This window comes from Molothrus aeneus, chromosome 13, assembly GCF_037042795.1.
Source record: "Molothrus aeneus isolate 106 chromosome 13, BPBGC_Maene_1.0, whole genome shotgun sequence".
NCBI lineage: Eukaryota > Metazoa > Chordata > Aves > Passeriformes > Icteridae > Molothrus > Molothrus aeneus.
Window position 1 is genome coordinate 17,818,554 of NC_089658.1, and position 19,843 is coordinate 17,838,396.

The 19,843-nt window shown below is 39.7% G+C and overlaps 1 protein-coding gene across 3 annotated transcripts; it reads left to right on the forward strand.

The window, feature by feature from the left end:
- The first annotated feature begins 42 nt into the window (after positions 1 to 42).
- On the forward strand, positions 43 to 19,809 carry CLPX (caseinolytic mitochondrial matrix peptidase chaperone subunit X). 3 transcript variants are annotated; one of them, XM_066558464.1, is made up of 14 exons: positions 43 to 170; positions 3,729 to 3,889; positions 5,250 to 5,367; positions 9,708 to 9,862; positions 10,658 to 10,817; positions 11,984 to 12,025; positions 12,503 to 12,679; positions 13,826 to 13,990; positions 14,294 to 14,382; positions 14,897 to 15,061; positions 16,077 to 16,376; positions 16,507 to 16,599; positions 16,832 to 16,938; positions 17,991 to 19,809. In XM_066558464.1, exons 1-14 carry the CDS (start codon positions 101 to 103, stop codon positions 18,079 to 18,081), a joined length of 1,893 nt encoding a protein of 630 aa, XP_066414561.1. In that variant the 5' UTR covers positions 43 to 100; the 3' UTR covers positions 18,082 to 19,809. The 3 variants fall into 3 exon arrangements, with proteins under 3 accessions (XP_066414561.1, XP_066414564.1, XP_066414563.1); XM_066558467.1 differs by having other exon boundaries at positions 16,832 to 16,988; positions 17,991 to 18,100; XM_066558466.1 differs by lacking the exon at positions 11,984 to 12,025.
- The last annotated feature ends 34 nt before the right edge of the window (positions 19,810 to 19,843 follow it).

Here is a 19,843-nt window from a genome sequence, read left to right on the forward strand (position 1 = left end):
GCCGTCGCGGGGGCGTTACCGGGGCGGGCGGGGCCGGACCGTCGCCAGCGAGGCCTTGTCGGCGGCGGGGGGAGCGGGCCGGGCCCGCGGCCGCTGCACCATGTCCGCCTGCCACAGCTGCGCCGCTGCCGCTCGCCTCTTCGGCTCCACGCTGCCTTCCGCCCGCAGAGGTAACCGCGCTCCGGCCCCGGCCTTCCCTCCCCGGGCCCGGCGGGGTCGGGCCCTCCGACCGCGGGCCTGAGGGGAGCCCCGGCGCTGCCCTTATCGCGCTGTGACAGCGGCGGGGCACAGCGGCCTTTCCCCTTTTCCCTCCTTTGAGCCGTTTGCTGGTGGCACCCGCGCGGTGCGGGTCGCGGTGAGGGCAGCGTTACGTGCTGGGAAGTTTCGGGGAATTTGCCCTCGCTGTGGGGAAATGTAATGCGAGAATAGAGTTTATTTCAGCAGAGGTGATGCTCAGCAGCTGCCGGCCAGTGTGTGCTACTCTGCAGTGCCAGTAAATGTGTTTAATTGGCTTAAAAATGGCTTAATTGCCTTAATTAATTAAAAGCCTACCTTTGTGGTAGCCTAAACTTGAAATATTTCTCGTAAAGGTGGGCTTAAGTAGCAAGATTCATTATTTCCAACTTGGTAGAAGGACGAGACAGTGCCAGCAGCTCACTGGAAGTTGAGGGCTGTGGGAGGTTGTTATTTTTTTACTGTTTCTCCTCGTTTACCCTTTTCATGGTATTCTTGGGGGTGCTGAGAGCAGACAAACCATGTTCTGCTTTGGGTGAAAGGTAGAGTACCCCCAAATTGTGCTGAAAAATTTCTCTGTTGCCACATTTGCAACAATATTTTCAATTACTCTACCCTCAGCAATAGCCTGATGAGTCAGAGATCTTTTACTGCCCTTAAGAGGTGAGTTAACTCTTTGTAGGTGCCTTTACATTTGTATCTCAAATATCAGCTGTGCTGAAAGGTTCTAACCTGTGCTTTCAAATCCAGTCTGTCTGGCCTTATGCAACCCCTGTGAAACAATCAACTTTAAAGCAAGTACTGTTTGGAATTCATTGCAGAATTATCTTTTTTACAAATTGTGGGTTTTTTGGTCAGATCTAAGATTCAAAAGGTTTATGTAAAAGAGCAAATGAGAATAAAATGCAGATAGATCAGTACAATTGTTTATCCATCAGCTTTCAATGAAGGTTGTTTAAAAATAAATGTATCTTACTTTTGTGTGTCTTTTATATTTAACTGTGTCATCTGCCAGGTGCTTTGTTTGCTGTTGCTGGTTAGTGCAAACTTGAGAGAGTTCAGAGTGCACAGATCAGTGTAATCAATAGAGTGTTATGTGGGACAGCTACAGTTTGTCACAGTTTCCCTGTCACTTTCCTGTGCAGTAGATGCCCCCAAGATCCCCCAGGCTTGCCCCAAAAGTCAGTATTTATTCTGTCAAGTATCAATTAAAGGTTAATAAGGTGTTAAGGGGCTTCCCATCGTTTCTTAACTCACAAATCCGAGCACCCTGGATCGGTTCCATGGCTGCCAGCAGTTAGGGACACGTCCTTTGAAGTCAGTGCTCCAAAAACAATCACCTGAGCCACCCTGCCAGGTGTGTGTGAGCACATCCTGCCAGCTGTTACGTTTTGGAGCATTTATCAGAGTCTGGATCTGTCAGTGGCAGCTGCTAGGCCTTGAGCTGGAGTGTTGATTTCCCCTGGAAGTCTCCCTCTGGGTTTATTGACCCAAGGAAGTCGTGGTGATAACTTTCTTATTGCTTCATTGTGTAATTATACAATGATATTTGTGCAAAAACACCACTCAGACCTCACGATAAGCACGTGTGGCTTCTCATGCTTAGCCACAAGCTGATGTAGCTGTAATAAGATTTTTTTCCCCCTGATTTAGTTTTCACAGCTCAGTGCTGTGTAAGGTTTCATAGTTCATCCCATACAGTTCTCAGTGCATTTTCTGTCTCACAAGAGCACTCTGAATTAAAATGAGGACTGAAATGTTTCAGCTTTTGTGTTAGTGCCTCAGCCTTTCTCCACAGGCCAAATCCCCCTGTGTCACTGTGTGACTCCAGGTTTTGCTCAAGGGAGAAGAGGTGGTTGTTGTTTGATTTTTAAGTGTTTTTTTCTCAGTTTCTAAACCAGATCTCAGTAAAGGAGCCATCTCTGAGGAGTGGGGCTCCAAGACAGGGAGCTGCTCAGCACAGCTATTGCATTGTAAACACTCTCCACAGCTTGTTCCTTGCTGACAAGTGCTCTTGGCACACGGGGTTCTCAGAGTTCTCTGCACATTCACTGAAAGGCACAACTGCTTCTGAGAGCCAGCCAGTGTTTTCAAGTTTTCTGTGACGTTTTTGTAGCTTACCCTGTGTAATCTAAAATGTGTTGCAGTGGCACTCAGCAGAGGAATTTGAAATGGGGAAGCTCATTGATTGTTATTCCTCCCTCACGTTTACAGACAGAAGCAATGCTGCTAAGAGATTTTGAAAAGATTAATTTTTAGTCATGTTAAAAATAGTACAAGTCATCTTCAGGTTAGGGACTCTTAAGCAGCGTGTAAGTTAATAAACCAGCCTCAAATCTCATTTGACACTGTCATCTTCATTGTGACTTTGCAGAGCCTGTAAGAGTTTTCCTGGTAAATTTAGGTTCCTCTTCTTTATTTTTCTCCCTTCTTATTATAGTAACAAGGTGAAGTTTCAGCCCAGCTCCCATCTCTTGGTTGCTGTTGTTTCCTCTTTCAGAACAAAAGAGCTGTGCTTCTCTTGCCATTCTTACTTTTTCTTATTACTTTGAAGAGTTTCTGGACTTTCCATAGGATTCTCTGATCCCTATAACAATAAAACTGTGTGTTGTCAGCAGGTCTGTAGTTGCCATTGTTGCTGTATAGCTCAGCTGTCAGTAAAGCTCAGAGTCCTTATCAAAACCAAGCCAAGTGAGAAATTTGCCACTTTGAATGCGAGAGAGGAGAGATGTGGATTCCAGGCTGTTGTTGATGTTGAAATCACAAGCACAGCATATGTTAGCTCACGTCATCCCCTGCCATGAAATGCAATCCTGCCCGTGTTGCAAGAGGAGGAAAGGCTGTTCAGTTTCTCAGGGAGGGTTTTTTTCACGTTGGCAGTAGGGGATTTCAGCAAAGTTAAGATTGTGCTGAGTTTGCCGGTGCCGGCCGTCGGTGAGTGCCAAATAGGACACAGCTGCTCAGTTTTCCTCAGCACAATTCCTGTTGCCAAGAGGTGCCTCAAATTCCTGGAAACTCATTTTTAGTGGAGTTCCCAGGTCCAGCCATGCAGTCATTGAGTCTGAAACACCTGATTTTTGCATAATAAAGAGACTCTTCAAAGGTTTCTCTCAGGGGGTTGAATTATTTCACAATAAAAGCTCTGAGTTGATTGTGTTTATCATTCTAAGGATCAGTTTCATAACTGGGATGTTCTCTGTTTCATGCCACAACAGGACTCTCAGTTGTCTGATGTTAGAGGGCCTTAAATTATTTTGGGGTCTTTTTTGGACAACCAAGGTAGCTTTCAACAAGGTGAACATTAGGGTGGGAAAGATCATTTATTTTGGATAATTAAAATCTGTTCAGAGCTGAATTCTGTTGCCAAAACCTTTTAGCTCCACTTAAATCAGTTCTGAGATTTGGTGGCAATGGAATTAAACCAGGAGTATTTTAGTATTTAACTTGCTTTTTTTCTTTTCTTTTGTTTTGTTTTTTTTTTTTTTTTTTTTTAGGTATTACTTGTGGTCGTACACGCATCCCTGTTTTAGGAAAACTTGGGACTTTTGAAACTTGTTCTCTAAAACGAATTCCTCTTAGAAACTTCTCAGAAACACCAGCATATTTTGCTTCAAAGGATGGTGCAAGCAAGGATGGTTCTGGAGATGGAAGCAAGGTAATTTCCACCAAGTGGGGGTTTCAATAAGTTATGTAAAATGTCCCTTTTTAAAATTTTTTTTACTTAAAATTAATCTTGAAATTTTGGCCAACTCCTGACATTTCTAATCCCTCAAATTGCTGCAACTGGCAGTGAAGAAAAAACAAATTGTATTGTGAATTTGTTAGGAGATAAACCTTGTCAACATCCCACAATGCTTTTCCCAGTTTTATAAAACTCTTTGCCCAGTGTAAACTTGAAAACTTTATTGGGTATCATAAATCAAGAACAGGACTTCAGGAAAGAGTTGTAATCAGAGCTATTCTCCTTCAAAAGGCTGGTGCTCCCAAGTAGACTTTTTAAAATTACATTTTAAATGTTTCTGGGTTTAGAACTGGTTTGTCTTAAGTAAGACAAGTCAGTGAGGACATGAGCTCACCTCTTGTTAGTCTGTTGTAGTCTATTTTTATCCTAGCCATTCTCTGTAATTATAGTTAATAAACAGCTTCTTCAGATAAATGATTACCTGAGAATAAAACTGCTCTTGAGTCAGCAAATAACATTTTGAGAGTTCACAGGCAATTACTTTGCCTTGGTATGGTGTGTTGTGAACCTGAGGAACTGTCCAGGTGGCACGGGTCTGCTCTGAAGGTGCAATTAAACTTTTTTAAAAATAGATAAAGAAGATAAAAGAAATTAATAATGTTCTTTTCTTGAAAAGAGTTGTAAGGAGAAATCAGTAGGCAAGACAGGTTTAAAAAGTTAAGAACTGCCTTAGAAATGGGAAGTGAGATTTTTGTTGCTTCCTAAAATATAATAACTTGTATTAAGCAGAGTATGAAGGCATAGATACAGATACAAATAAAAAATGCAGTATTTCCAAGCACTTTGAAATGCATGTTTTAGCACAGATTGCTACACCTGCCAAGGAAGTGGGAGGAGCTGTGGCTTCAGAAACCCTTAGCATCCACGCAGTTGAGATGATAATAAAATACTCTCTAAATATGATTTGTTTTCTAGTCTGTCATTAAAACATTAAAATACATTCTTAAAACACTGTTGACACAGCTTGTTATTGTTCTAGTGCCAGTCATCAGCTCAAATACAGATGTGGGATACCTCTTCCATGGACATCCAAGACTGGCAGACCTGGGAAATGCAGATGTATTTGTAAATAATTTGGAAATGTAAAACACTTCTAAGTGTTTATGTCACATTCTTCTATGTTTCCAAAGCCTTTAGAAAATCCTGACAAGCCTGACAATTTTGTCATTCAGCTATTGCAAAATTCAAATTATTTGATTCCAGAAGCACATTGCTAAATGCTTACTGTACCAGCTCCATTGTTTGCGGCTAATTGTCTGGAAATCTCTTTTAGAAATCTGTTGGTGAGGGTGGTGGTAAAAAGTCAAGCTCTGGAAGCTCTGGGAAAGGAGGGAACCAACTGCGCTGCCCAAAGTGTGGGGACTTGTGCACGCACGTGGAGACCTTTGTGTGTAAGTTTTCCTTAAAACTTCCTTGTTTTAAATAGGCACAGATGTGACTTTGTGATTTAACACAGTCCTGATAGTGAAGTGGTAGCCTGCCTAATTACATGGTGTCAGAAATTTCGTTATGCTTAGTTTGGCCTTGTTGGTGTCACCAACATTTATTGTCCCTGTGGGTACATTTGTGTAATTCCCATGATGTCTGTGGGGATGTGGTAGTGGAATTCACATTACATCTGGGAATATGCATTTTGAAAATAGTTCATGGCATTTTATACTTAATACCATTTGAACTACAGATACTTTCATATCTCTATTATATAAGTATATACTTTATATATGTGCATTTGTAATGTCTGTCCTTTCTTTCCTAAATAATATAACTTTAATCCTGCATGTACTATAACCAAAGTGCTTATCCAGCAGAGGAATTAGTATCTGACAGATGGCTTACTGGAACAGTCTTCCATGGCAAAGTCAGAGCTATAATACATTCCAAAGAGCAGGCTGGGAAGTCCAACTAGAAAATCCAACATCCTTGTTCTCCAGAAGCAATTGCTCCTATCTTTTTTTTTTTTTTAAGTATAATCCAAATTAATGACATTAATTCTTTAGGTTCTGTCAGTCTTGAAGATATTTCATGCCCTATTTCAGCACTAATGAGACCAGCTTAGAAAACAAGAACTTTTGTCAGAAAGCAAATACCTACTGTTAGGTGGTGGGGCTCAAGGAGGAAGTATCAAGTCATAATCAGACTTGTGCACTAAGAGGCTTAAGACAAGGTCAGCATAAATGTGTTCAGCAGTTGTTAATAGAACAGCTGGCAGAAATAATGAGTGGATGTGCTGTGATCTGCTGCTGCTCGTTTAAAATGGTATTTAAAATGATCAAATGTCACAATAAATCACAGGGCAGTTCTATAATAATAACAATAGATTTCTTTAGAGAAAGGATCAATCCTCAGTCCTTTTTCTCCCCAGAAATAAGGTTGTTTTTCCAGTTTGTTTGAAACTATAGGCAACAAGGTATTCTGCAAAAGCTGGCACTAGTTCATGGAACTGGAAACCTGATCCTGTCTGTGTTCAGTGTGGTCTCACCCTGGACTAGGTGTGGTTGGAAACTAGAAGGATTTTTAATCTCATTTACCTTCTTGTGATTCATGAGCAGGCAGAGATGTTTTTGAAACTCTCTCATTTCACTGACGTGTTTCCCTTGGTGCTGCAGTTTGTGCTTTTGTCTGGAAATACCATTCGAGCATTGTCCCAGAACGATCCCTGGAAAGCAGAGATGTGATTTAGGGCTTTGTCAGTGTTGCTGGGAACACTTAAGCATGCCTGGAAACTTCCCTTGGGAACAGGATTTATTGATTTATTCATACCAACACTATGGGAGAACATACCTTGATCAATGCAATTAAAAATTCCCAAGTAGTGAACCCACTTGAGTTGCAGCATCAGAATAACACAGGTTCTTTAAACAGCTGGGGACTGGAAACCCACTTTTTTCCAAAGGTCCTGTGAGTCTTGGTGGAGTTTTTTCTGGACCTGTGTTATTCTGGTTTAGTCTGTTTATTTGAGCAAACTGCTTCCCAACCACACCCTGTAAGGCAGCTGGAAAACAGAAGTTCTAATTATCTTAAAATTTATTTGAAAAAAGAAACCAAAAACTAAGAAAAATAAATCTGTCCCATTCTCCCCAAAATGAATGAGTTGCGAGTTGTATCAAGCCTACTGTAACTTGGTTTTTTTGTTGTTGCTTAGTCAGGAAAAATGATGAATTTGCACAGTTCTGGTTAGAATTAACAACCTGCAGAGCCTTAAATAAATATCTAAAACCAAAGGAAAACATGCAATTAGCATTTGTTTCAGTTTAAATATTAGATTTTCAGTCATTTTGAGAGAAGTAGGGAAGCAAAATACTAAATAAAAGCCACGTTCATTAGAAAATTAATTGCCAGTGAGTGGCAGTGTGACAGGCTGGTTTTTCAGTGGAGTTTGTTTTTGATGGAGCTTCTCTTTGTATCTGCAAATCTTGCAGAAATATTTGCTTGGCAATGGTTTTCCAGTAATTAACAATGAAGGGAAAATATGAGGCAAACAAAAAGTCATTTTGCTTTGCCCTCCTTTCTCAGCAGTTCCTGTATTATTGTTTTGGGTTGTGAAAGTCTGTAAGGAGAGTTTGTGATCAGTGAAATAAGACTTGATCCTCAGATGTGGAGTGAAATCCAATAGCTATAAAGCTGATTGACATAAGAAGCCTTATCTGGATGCTGCTTTTACTGTCTCCACCTGATGCCATCAGGTTACTCCACCCTCCAAAGCAGCACTTCCCTGCTATTGTACATTCTCAGAAGCTTCCCTGCTTTCTTTTTCCTCGTTTGGAGTTTATTTTTTACCTTAAAGCAATTTGATAGCAGCCCATTGTCTCAATCCTACAACTCTTTTTAATTTTAAGCCTCTGATTGTTTCTGTTTCCTGTATGTTTTGTAAAAACCTGCCATTTCTTTTTGGCAAGGTCAGCTCACACAGACTTTATAAGTGCCTTTGCTAATGCAGTCCCTGTGGCAATGTTGTCTGATTAAAAAAAAAACTTGACTTGCATTTTGGCACACTGTAAATATTTGCAGACACCTTAATGACAGGGAGGTAATTTGACATGGATATTTTTTGTTGTGCTTCTATGTGCTTGCTAAAATCACATATGAAAACTTGCCAGTATTTAGGATTAGCAAAGTTGCCTGCAACTCATTTGTGTACTTTTTTTTTTTTTTTTTTTTTTTTAGTGAAATTTTAAAAGATGCCCCATAGTGCTCTTACAGTCCACTCCACATTTTCTGGGGTTTTAAAATCATTCCTGTGGATCTGTAAAGGGACCAACCATTCTCATGGCTATTCTATCCTAAATAAGCCTTGCATAAGGAAGGAGAACAGCCTCATGGCACTGTGGTCATCACAAATATCAGAGGTGTTTTGAGTGAGCCCTGGGAGAAGGGTTGGGTTGTTTTTTTCCCTACAATATTGTTGCTAAATAATCGTTACATAAGAGGAATGGGTTTGTGCAAGTGGATTTCCATCACATTCCCATGAGGCAGATATCAGTAATTTGGAAAGTTGTCGGGAGAACTTCTAGGCTGTTACCCAGAATTTCTTTGAAGTAAAGTTAATAAAGCTGTGTTGGTCACAGTATTAGTTGCTACATTCTTAAAGTAATCTGTTGGTCGTGCTTATCCAGGTATAAGGTGGGATTAATGGTAAGAAAAACCCCACCCACTCCTCTTTTGCTGATGCCAGTCCTGTGGGAGACAACAAGTTATAAATAAGCAGCTTGTTTATTGCTAGAGGGTGTTGTTACAGTCAGCTGGTGCTACAGTGTTCAAGCCATTTTCTAAAAACTTTTTATGAGTTCAGAAGTTCTGACATGGAACTTTTCATGGCCTCGTTTTTCTACAGTTACTTTACTTTTAATTAAATTCATTTACTAGTATATTTTCTTTAAATCTCTCCTACTGCTCGTGATTTGCATTTAGTAGCATAGTAATATGGCTAGAAAGGATCTATTCTGAATTACTTTTATTATTCTTCTCTAGTGTCTGTTTTTATTATTTCAACTTTGCTTTGCCAGACGAAAAGAAGAGCGATGCAGGTTCCCATTTTCAGGCTTATGAAACCAACCTTTGCAGATTTCTTAAGACACAGTTCACAAAGTCAGCAGTAGGAGGGTTTGGCTTTTGGAATTTGAAAGAAATTTGTCCTAGTCTTGACAGTAAAAATAAATAAGCAGAAGATCTTGCAAAACATCAAAGTCCTTGATGGTTTGTTGCATACCACAGCTGCCTCTTGTTGGGATGAACCCTTTGGGTGACCCCCCCTGTGCTTCCTCAGTGTTCCAAAGCCAGAGGGATGCAGAGAGCAGCAGCTGCCTGAGCCCCCCTGTAATGCTGTCTTTGATATTCTACACTGCTTCCTTGCACTTCAGTCTGTGCCTAACCACAATATTTTATTTTGCTGTCAGTTTGAGAGTTGGGAACATTTCCTGCACAGCTAAAGCCTTCATTAATTTTGTCTCTTTCAGAAGTGAGTGTGATGCTCCTGGAGAAGTATCAAAAGGAGTTTTGTGTTTAGTCCATTGTCTGGTTGCTGCCCAGCATTATGATTTTTTGGGGGGGCAAATTGTGTTCCTTCTGTGTCAAATTTCATAGGCCAATAGTAGCTTTTAAATGCTCTGAGGTGAGCAAGGGAGAAGTGTTGTGTAAATGCAGGGAGGCTGTGCTGTCTTACAGGTGCTTGTCCTGTGTGATGAGCTTGGACAGAAGCAATTCCTCTTACTGATTTGTTTGACTTTTTCTGCAGCTTCCACCCGTTTTGTGAAGTGTGAAAAGTGTCACCACTTTTTTGTTGTCCTGTCAGAGGCAGACACAAAAAAGAGCATCATTAAAGAGCCTGAGTCAGCAGCAGAAGCTGTGAAATTGGCATTCCAGCAGAAGCCACCACCTCCACCGAAAAAGGTACGTTCTTAATTCCACCCAGAGTCCCCTCCTGTTGCAGCATGGAGAAATGCTTCCCTTAATCTGCAGCAGGTGTGTAATGGGCTGCTGGGACAGAGCCACAAACAATAAAGATGATTAGCTCAAGATTAAACCTTTGTGAGCTGTGTGACCCAGCAGAGCACCGATAAAGGGAACAAGTAGATCCAATAAAGGTATTGGAGCTTGTTTTCCTCTCTTTGTCTTGTGATTTCATTTTCTCCTGTGTCCTTGAGGCTGACCTCAGCCCTCACCAACTGTAGTAACTTTTCTTTCTCACTGTGGCTTGCATTCTGTATATTTATTGTAGCAGCTTCTTTCTGTAGCTGCAGGGCCTTTTATTTGGTGTGTGTTTGGGTGAGAGCTGTAGCATATTAACTTGTGGCCATGGTCCTTCTGAAGTCACTTGGCTTCCCTCTGGAGATTACAGAGGGAGCCTTTTATGTTTCTTAATTTTTGATGGACTGTAGTGGTTACTCCACACAGCTCCTTGATAGGCCTCTTTTAAGAAAAAAAAATGTTCTTAATATTTCTGTTCCTCTTTAAAATTTGGGTGAAAATAAGCAATGGACTTATGTATTAACACAATATAATTGTGTAAGCATCAGTTTTTTTCAAGTGAACTTATCAATAGGAATGTATTTTGTATTTTAGATGTTAGTTTCTGTTTCTCAGGTAATGATTCAGACCAAAGTCTATCTTTGGCACAATGTACTATTTTTCCTTTTCTGCTGCAAGATGATTTAGAAGTGTTACTAAGGTTAATCTGTTTTTCAGATTTACAACTACCTCGACAAATACGTTGTTGGTCAATGTTTTGCCAAGAAGGTGCTTTCAGTTGCTGTGTATAATCATTACAAGAGAATCTACAATAATATCCCATCTAACCTGAGACAGCAAGCAGAAGTTGAGAAACAGACTTCTTTAACACCAAGAGGTTTGTATGATATTTGGTATTTTTCTGGTCAAATAAATTACCATTTCAGGGCCCTAACTTGAGAAATCTAAGAAAGGTTTTACCCTGACACTAGATGTTCTATAATTGAAATTATAAGAATTTCTACTTAATATAATTTTCACTGTGAACTTATGTGATTTATTTACATGGTAATCAGAAGGTTTATGGTGCTTTCCATATGAAGTGCTTAGCCTTTTTTGCTGATACATATTATGGGGTATTCTCCTTTAACTTTCTAGAGTGAGTCTCCTATTTTTTTCTCTCTAATCTCATTTACTACTTAGCGGTAAATCTGCTGCTGAATCTGCAAGCAACAATGCAGATCAGGAAGGTGATATTTTGCATAGGTAAATTGATGAGTACTTAGATTTCTAACTTCCCTTGCTCCTGCTGGCAGCATCTGCTGGGCACCACAGTATTGTTCCATATCTAGCTGGTGTAGATGGAGTTACTCTTGGCAGTACTTTTGTTGCTGAGTAAGTGTGTAGCTATGTTGATCTAATTTATTTTTAGAAGTAGGATTAAGTTACCATCTCTGACTCCAAGTGTACCTTCGGTGGTTTTTTTAAAAGGTGTTTTGCTCTGTCTTGCAAAAGTTACCACAGAAATCTTCATTTTTTGAATTAAGACAAGTCTTTTAGAGGAGGAGGGAACATTGGTAGCACTGTTCTGGTAATGGTAAGAGAGCAGTTGTGTACCTGGCACCAGGAATTTCCTGACCCTCCTCAGGGAGATAACATGGTCCATACCCACAGAGACTGACAGTGAATGTTTACATATTTCAGAGTTCTGCCTTCTAACATGGAACATTGTAACGCTCAGGCAGAGTTTAAGGAAGCCTCTTCAAACCAAAGTTGTTGTTCTATTTTTTTCCCTTCTATAATTGGCTTTAAAGTGAAAATCTAATTAGAGGTAATAGATTGTTGTTGCTTTTAGAAGTAGATAGCTTGCTGGCATTTCAAAAACATGCAATTTGGGTTTCAGGTTAATTTTGACAGCAATAAAAAATAGCTCTTGTGGGGATTTCTTGTCAGAAATTCATTCATAGACAGTGATAAGATGTATTCAGAAGAGGGCAAGAGGTGGAGAATTTATAAGCTTTTATAGACTTACTTTTTTATGACTGTTTTCATCCTCTCTCTTAGAATTAGAAATCAGAAGACGGGAGGATGAGTACAGATTTACAAGTAAGTGAACCCTCTCCTCATGTCCTCCTCTGCAATACCTACTTTATGACATGGAGAAGAGTCTTTAGTGACTGCTAGTTTGAAATGTTGGGTGAAGTCCAGTGCTTGTACTTTTTTTGTCATGGAAATCAACAGCTTGGGTTTATTTCTTCTCAGATGTTAAAAAAAATATAAGAAATATTAGTAAAAGTGAGTAAATTTGTAAGGACTGAAAATTTATCTTGCTTTTTAATGTAGAGGAATGCTTTTAGGTAATCCACTGTGCTATTGGAAATTCTTTTCCTATATGCCTCTGCAAAAGTGTGGTTGGAACTCCTGTTTGTGCAATCATTGTGCTGTAATTCTGTTGCTTTCCTCTCTGTAAGCTTCTGTACAGAGAGAATTCTAGGTTTGCAGAAGAACCTTGCTGTTACTGTGTGTTTAAAGTAGTGACAGACTTCAGTGGTGCTCAAACAGTGCTGTTATTGTTCTCTCCAGAACTCCTGCAGATTGCTGGAATCAGTCCTCATGGTAATGCTTTGGGAGCATCAATGCAGCAACAGATGAACCAGCAGATACCTCAGGAAAAACGGGGAGGAGAAGTACTAGATTCAGCCAATGATGACATTAAACTTGAAAAAAGTAATATTTTGCTGCTTGGACCAACTGGATCAGGTATACTGCTGCATGTTTCTATAGGTGTCCTATTTTTAATGGAATTTGTTGTTAATGGGTGATTTTCCTCTTCTGTGGTAATTCAGATTTGGTTTATAAAAAAACTAAACTGTAAATTTCAAATTTGGATTCCAGTGTTTTCATGCCATGTTAACATGCTGAGCTAGTGGCCTTAAAAGGGAATGAGCTGTAGTTGTGTGGTTTTCTTTTTTTCTTTTTTTTAATGCCTTTATTTCCTGACTGAATAAAAGATGCCACTTTGACCAAAAAGTGGTAGTTATAGTTTCACTGCTTTAGCTGGCAAGCTGAGATGCTGCAGTGAGTGCTGTTTCACCTCTGGGACAGATTAGTTGCAGGGGGTTGGAAAGAGAGATTATTTTGTATGTTCATAAGACTTGGGAGTGTTTGTGCTGAAGTGATGGCATTTTGCAGACTTTTTGGGAGAACGTTCACTAAACAATATTTTAATTCTGTTTCTTCCCAACTTCAAAGCAGGAGCAATTGGACTTTGCACTGCACCCTGAGTGTCTGCAAAGGACTACTGATTTATTTAATCTTTAAACTCTGCAAGTACATGCATTATGGTTTTTATATTGTGTGACATTTTGTGGTTCTGTATGCATTTCAAGCTGCCTTAAATGTGTATTATTAAACTAAAACCAGAAATACAGCCTGCCAATGTAAAAACCACTGCTTATGAAAGCTATCTCCCTTGGAAAATATTCTTATATTAAGATGCTGGTATGACTCAGAATGTTTAATAAGAGTAATGAGGATCCTCTGGTAAATCCTTGAATGGTTTGGGTTGGAGGGTACCTTAAAGCTCCCCTTGTTCCACCCCTGCCATGTGCAGGGACAACTTCCACTATCCAAGGTTGCTCCAAGCTCTGTGCAGCCTGGCCTTGGACACTTCCAGGGATGGGGCAGCCACAGCTTCTCTGGGCACCCTGTGCCAGGGCCTGCCCACCCTCACAGCCAAGGATTTCTTCCCAATATCTCATCTAAACCCACCCTCTTTCAGTTTAAAGCCATTCCCCTTGTCCTGTCACTACACAGCCTTGTTAGAAGTCCCTGTGGAAGTACTTGGGTTTGTGTCCTTAAAGAGAAATGTGTGGCAGTTCTAACATGCAACTTTTATTTTACCAGGTAAAACCCTGCTGGCTCAGACTCTGGCTAAATGCCTAGATGTCCCTTTTGCTATCTGTGATTGCACCACCTTGACTCAAGCTGGCTACGTTGGGGAAGACATTGAATCTGTCATCGCCAAACTCCTGCAAGATGCCAACTACAACATAGAAAAAGCACAGCAAGGTAAACTTCTCATGTGTGGTACAGACACTGTTCATTTTGTTGAAGTGCTCTAAGCTTTTGAGACCAACAGTATTCCTGAAATTGCTGTCCTGCTGCATGTACCCAAAGTGTAAATCAGATAGAATAAACCTGAAAAGAGCTCAACATGTATTTTTTTTTTGGTCCACAACTGGACAAAATTACAGGTTTTTGCAGTCAGGAAGTAGAACAGACTGCTGCACCCTCAAATCTTATTATTCTCTGTAAACTCTTGCTTCTCTTTAAAAGTAGGGTTGTCTTTAATCCCATTTTCTGTAACTGCAGGAATTGTTTTTCTGGATGAAGTAGATAAGATTGGCAGTGTTCCTGGTATCCATCAGTTACGGGATGTCGGGGGAGAAGGTGTTCAACAGGTAAATATTTCCATGGAGTGATTTTACTTCCTGAGTGAACAGGACATGGGATCCTGTCATGTCAAAGGGCATGGGAATGGAGTCATAGTTCTTCAGTTCCTTAATTACTCACCTTCAAAAGACACATCCTTCCTCTTGACTTCATTAAAAAACAGAATCTCCAAAGCAGTTTGAGACATCCTCATGGAAGCATTTTAGTTCAAAAACGTCTTTGCAGCGTTCAGCCAGCCAGTTCATAATGAAGACATGGACAAGTAACAATTCTCATTTAAACAAAACTCTTAAAGCAGCTAATCATTATATGCATAAAGTGCACGAGAGCCACATTAAAGGGATGTTTTTGTCCTTGAGTGGGATTGTCCCATAGGGAAAACTGACTTTTTTGGACACTTACTATAAAGGCATAAGGGAGCAAAAAATATATTTGTGAAAGTGAAACATATCATGGTGTGCCCTTTTACATGGTGCTACGGAAGGGAAATTTTTTATTGCTTATTTCTTCTTTCCTTTTTAGGGCTTATTAAAATTACTTGAAGGCACAATAGTAAACGTTCCAGAAAAGAATTCTCGGAAACTACGTGGAGAAACCGTGCAGGTTGACACAACAAACATTCTGTTTGTAGCTTCTGGTGCTTTTAATGGTCTTGACAGAATTATCAGCAGGAGGAAAAATGAAAAAGTGAGTGCATCAGGCTGTATCCAGGCTGAAAGATCATCATCTTGATTGCTGTTTGCAATACTGACTTTTACAGGTCTTGCTGTATTTGTAAACACTAAATTTCTTTATTTCAGCAAGTGATGCTAAAAACCATCAGCATCTTAAAATACCTTGTCCTGCAGTTCACTGTTTTGTAGATTAATGTCTGGGGACAGAGTTCTGGCTGCAGCATTCTGACAAAAGGTGCTCTCTGTCTCTAACACTAAAGGAGTGACTGAAATTCAAGTTATTGTTCATGTTAATTCATGTAGCTTCCCATGTAAGCAAACTTGCCTGCATTTGCTTCACTTGTGAAGTGTAACTGATACTTGTAAAATGACCAGAACATGTTGATAACCTTCTTTCTTCTAAGAAAAAATTGCTCTTTTACTGATGCATTAATCCTTCACTGAGGAAATTCAATCTTTTAAGAAACTGATTGTATGCAAGGAGTCTAATTTTACTTTAAATAGTTTCTTGAGCTCAAATTAGTACGTAATGAAATAATCTGTGGTGGTGTTCATAGGGGTCTTAGGATGAGGGAAGAGCCAAGAATGTTGACTCCATGTTTCAGAAGGCTTGATTTATTATTTTATGATATATATTTTATTAAAACTATACTAAAAGAATAGAAGAAAGGATTTCATCAGAAGGCCAGCTAAGAATAGAAAAAGAAGGATAACAAAGGCTTGTGACTGACTGAGACAGTCTGAGCCAGCTGGACTGTGATTGGCCATTAATTAGAAACAACCACACCAGACCAATCCCAGATGCACCTGTTGCATTCCACAGCAGCAGATATCCATTCTTTACATTTTGTTCCTGAGGCCTCTCAGCTTCTCAGGAGAAAAAATCCTAAGGAAAGGATTTTTCATAAAAGATGTCTGTGACAATAATCAGTCACTGCAGAATTTTAATATTCATGGAAAGTGATTTATTTACGTCAAGAAAACTCAGTTATTACAGTTCTCTAAGCAGCACATGTTTGTTTTTGCAGTACCTAGGGTTTGGGACACCATCTAACATGGGGAAAGGCAGAAGGGCTGCAGCAGCAGCTGATCTTGCCAATATCAGTGGAGAGTCTGACCCACAGGAGGATATTGAGGAGAAGGATCGCTTGCTGCGCCACGTGGAAGCCAGGGACCTCATCGAGTTTGGCATGATTCCTGAATTTGTGGGACGTTTGCCTGTTGTGGTTCCCCTGCACAGCCTGGATGAGAAAACCCTGGTGCGGATCCTTACGGAGCCACGGAACGCTGTGGTTCCTCAGTACCAGGCACTGTTCAGCATGGATAAGGTTTGAGTTTTCATTTGATGACTCTTTGGTGTTCATTTTTATAAATACAGTGTTTTTAGTCATGCTTGTACTCACCACGCTGGGTTACAAATGAAATTATTAACTGAACTTCCCATTTCTCTCTGTGTAGTGTGAATTAAATGTAACTGAAGATGCATTGAAGGCTATAGCCAGACTGGCCCTGGACAGAAAAACTGGTGCCAGAGGTCTTCGATCTATAATGGTGAGTAAATTAAGTCTTATAAACAACAAATGAAGCTTCCTGGATTTGTGTGTATGGACCTAATCTTGACCATTTCCAGTGACAGCCACACTTAGTTCTGGCCCTTACATGGATGCAGTAAGTCTTTCTAAAGCTGTGAGTATTCAGAGTTCTTCCAAGAAGACTCTCTGAAAATCACTTGTTTCTGTATGCCCTCTTCTATGTAAATATTTTCCCCTCTATTTTATTGCAGGAAAAGCTGCTGCTGGAGCCCATGTTTGAAGTGCCCAATTCTGACATCGTATGTGTGGAAGTTGACAAAGATGTTGTAGAAGGCAAAAAAGAGCCAGGATACATTAGGTAAAACGGTAACAGAAGTAGCAGAACAGACCAGTAATACAACTAGACAGGTATTCTGATGGAATAAGCACAAATCCATGCACACAACCTAAAAAAGATTCCATGCTCTGTATATTGTACACAGCTGAATTAGTGCCTGTTCTGTCCTAGAGACTTTGAATTTGTATTGCTTTAGTTTTTAAGCAGAAATTTTTTAAAATAAACATATGTGAAGTTACTTTTGTGTATGTATAATAGAAGAAATAGAAGTAAATTTTAAGGTAACAGTAAAAATTTGAAATTCAGTTGTGATTGTACTGAAATTTCTGAAATGAGACTGTTTCTTTTTTTGTACTTTTTAACACAGATGTGAGGTTTTTATACAAGCTCCGGTCTGCAACAATTTTCTACATTACTCTTGCAGCAGTGGAGAGCCACAAAGGCACATCTATTGATTTGCTGAACTCTTGTTAAAATAATCAATTTAATGTTGTAAAGAGTATGGTAATGATGTGGAATGTTGAAAACACTGGATAAATCTGAAAACACTGGATAAAAAAAAATCCAACAATTTCCATGAATAAAGGATGGAATTGAGAGAGAATGGGTCAGGTTAAAACTAGTTAAAAAATTAATTCCCAAATTTCAGATCTGAAATTTAGGAGCTGTGTCTTGGTTTCTATCACTGACAATATTGTTTGAGTGGCTTTCTCCACTCAAGTGCTCATTCCAGCACCTTGTCTGTGCTGAAGCTTGGCTCAGCCTTGTATTGTTGGAGGGAGTGAAAAGTATTGCATTGATGGTTGCTTGAAGTGATTTTGTATAGCACCAGAAATACTAAATTTATCGATTAAATCAAACAACTTACTGAAAGTCAGAAGGCTAATTGAATTCAGCTAATGAGCCTGTGTGCTGGTGGCACTGCAAATGTGCACAGCAGCATTTCCAGATCAGAAGGTCAGAACTTTGTCACGGGGCTCTGTGCATGTGACATGTTTGTCAGAAGCTGTGGAAAGTGCCTCTTGTTTTTTCCCTCTGTGTCTAAGGTCTCTGATCATTCCTTCCAATCCTAGGGCTCCCACCAAGGACTCATCAGAAGAGGAGTATGACTCTGGAGTGGAGGAGGAAGGCTGGCCTCGACAGGCAGATGCTGCAAACCATTAAACACTGTCAGAACCCTGACCTGCAGAAAGCTCACTCGGTTCTTTCCTTGTGATTGCCTCTGGCTCCAGCCTGGCCCCAAAGGCACCAGATCTGTCTCGGATACAATTCCTGATGAGGAACTTCATTAGCTAAATCAGATCGTGTATTTTACTGCAGCATCACCTTGATTTGATGGACAGAGTGTGGACTGGGATGGCATAATGTTCAACTATGAATTGTATATTACACTTGTTCAATTAAAATGTATAGCAAATGCAGCAGCACCTGCACTGCCCTTGCCAGAAACTAAACCAGCAGCGCAGGTGCTGCCAATAGTTAGATTTAACAATAATGTTACTCTACAAGTGGGAAATCAAAATTAATAATTAGTAGAGGGTGAGTAAACTATCTTAGCTCCTGGTACGGGTCACAGGGGGTTCTGTTCAGGTCAGTGTTAGAGTCCTGCTGGTGTGTGAAACCCAGCGGGCACTGGAGTGGCTTGTTACATTGGTGGGGGAGGAAGCCCTTTTGGAAAAAGGGGACACGCTTTGTGACACTGCTGGGAGATTCTGCTAAAATGTGACACTGGTTTGTTACAGTCATTTGAATATCCAATAATACCCTTCATGTCTCCATTGGGAGTTTTAATCACCTTGGATACTGTGAAAGAAGGTGAAGTCTGGTTTTCCAGAGGGGTAAACAAGATTCCTAGCAAGCAGTAAAACCATCTAAATTTGGATGAGAAGTCGCCATAAATTTTTAAATATTAATGTTCTAATATAGTACATTTTGTTTAACATATTGGAACTATCATGCATCAATTTTTTGGTGCCAAGTATTTGCCCAACCTATCTTATAATGTTAAGAGATGAAAGAAGTAAATGTATAATATTTTTGCTGTAATCAGTAGTGATTATTCACATGACAGTGCTTTTTAAGTTATATTCTCAAATGCTAGTATTGCATCTTGTGGGTTTGTCTTTGATTTTAGTCTCACAGCAAGCAATCCTCCCTCTTCTGTTCTCCACCAAAATTAATTCAATCCTTTAGGAAAGTCTTTGTAAAAACACAAAAGGACCTGTATGTTTTTGATTTGTTTCGGGAATTAAAATTGTCACTTAAAACTTTGTTTTGTCCTTCGGTGAAAACGTGGACTTGAGTTTCCCTAAAACTTTAATTCACACTATTTAAATAAAACTTTCATCCTTCTTTTTAGTCTAGTGGCTGTTTTAGGACAGGAAAAAATACCGAAAATCTATTGACCCTATTTTTGTCATTAATTTTTGTCATGTAAATTTTATGTAATATTTGTGTTCTTCCCTAGCAGCAGTGTGACATGCAATTGTAGCCAGGTGCAACAGATACTTCCCGTGGGATTACAGATTCTTTTCAAGTTAAATGACCCATTAATGGTTCAGAAAAAGCTGTGTTTGGAGTTGAGGATATTTCTAGAAGCTTGGTCCCCTCGAAATGGGAATTTGTGGTGAACTATCTGTAACTGCATCCTCACTTTCCTTTTTGTAGAGTGAAAAAACATAACAGCTTTTAATTCTGAATCCTTTAATTCAAATCCTTTTTTAAACAGATAGAAAAAAACCACCACATTTTAGGTGAAACTGTTCAACAACTTAGTTTTGAAAGTTGTTTGGAATTCTGTAACCAAGAACTGTTTTTAAAGAAATAAAAATGCCGTGTAACTACAGTTTGTACTTCACCTCTGGCGTTTGAATAAAAGCGAATATTCAAGCAGTGGAGAGTTGTCGTCCCTGACGCGTATTTCAAG

Excerpts from the sequence above, each read along its gene's own strand:
- CLPX (XM_066558464.1), top strand. The coding sequence starts at position 101 with ATGTCCGCCTGCCACAGCTGCGCCGCTGCCGCTCGCCTCTTCGGCTCC. Across the intron at positions 13,991-14,293 it reads CATAGAAAAAGCACAGCAAG|GAATTGTTTTTCTGGATGAA; the intron begins GTAAACTTCTCA and ends CTGTAACTGCAG. Across the intron at positions 16,939-17,990 it reads AAAGAGCCAGGATACATTAG|GGCTCCCACCAAGGACTCAT; the intron begins GTAAAACGGTAA and ends TTCCAATCCTAG.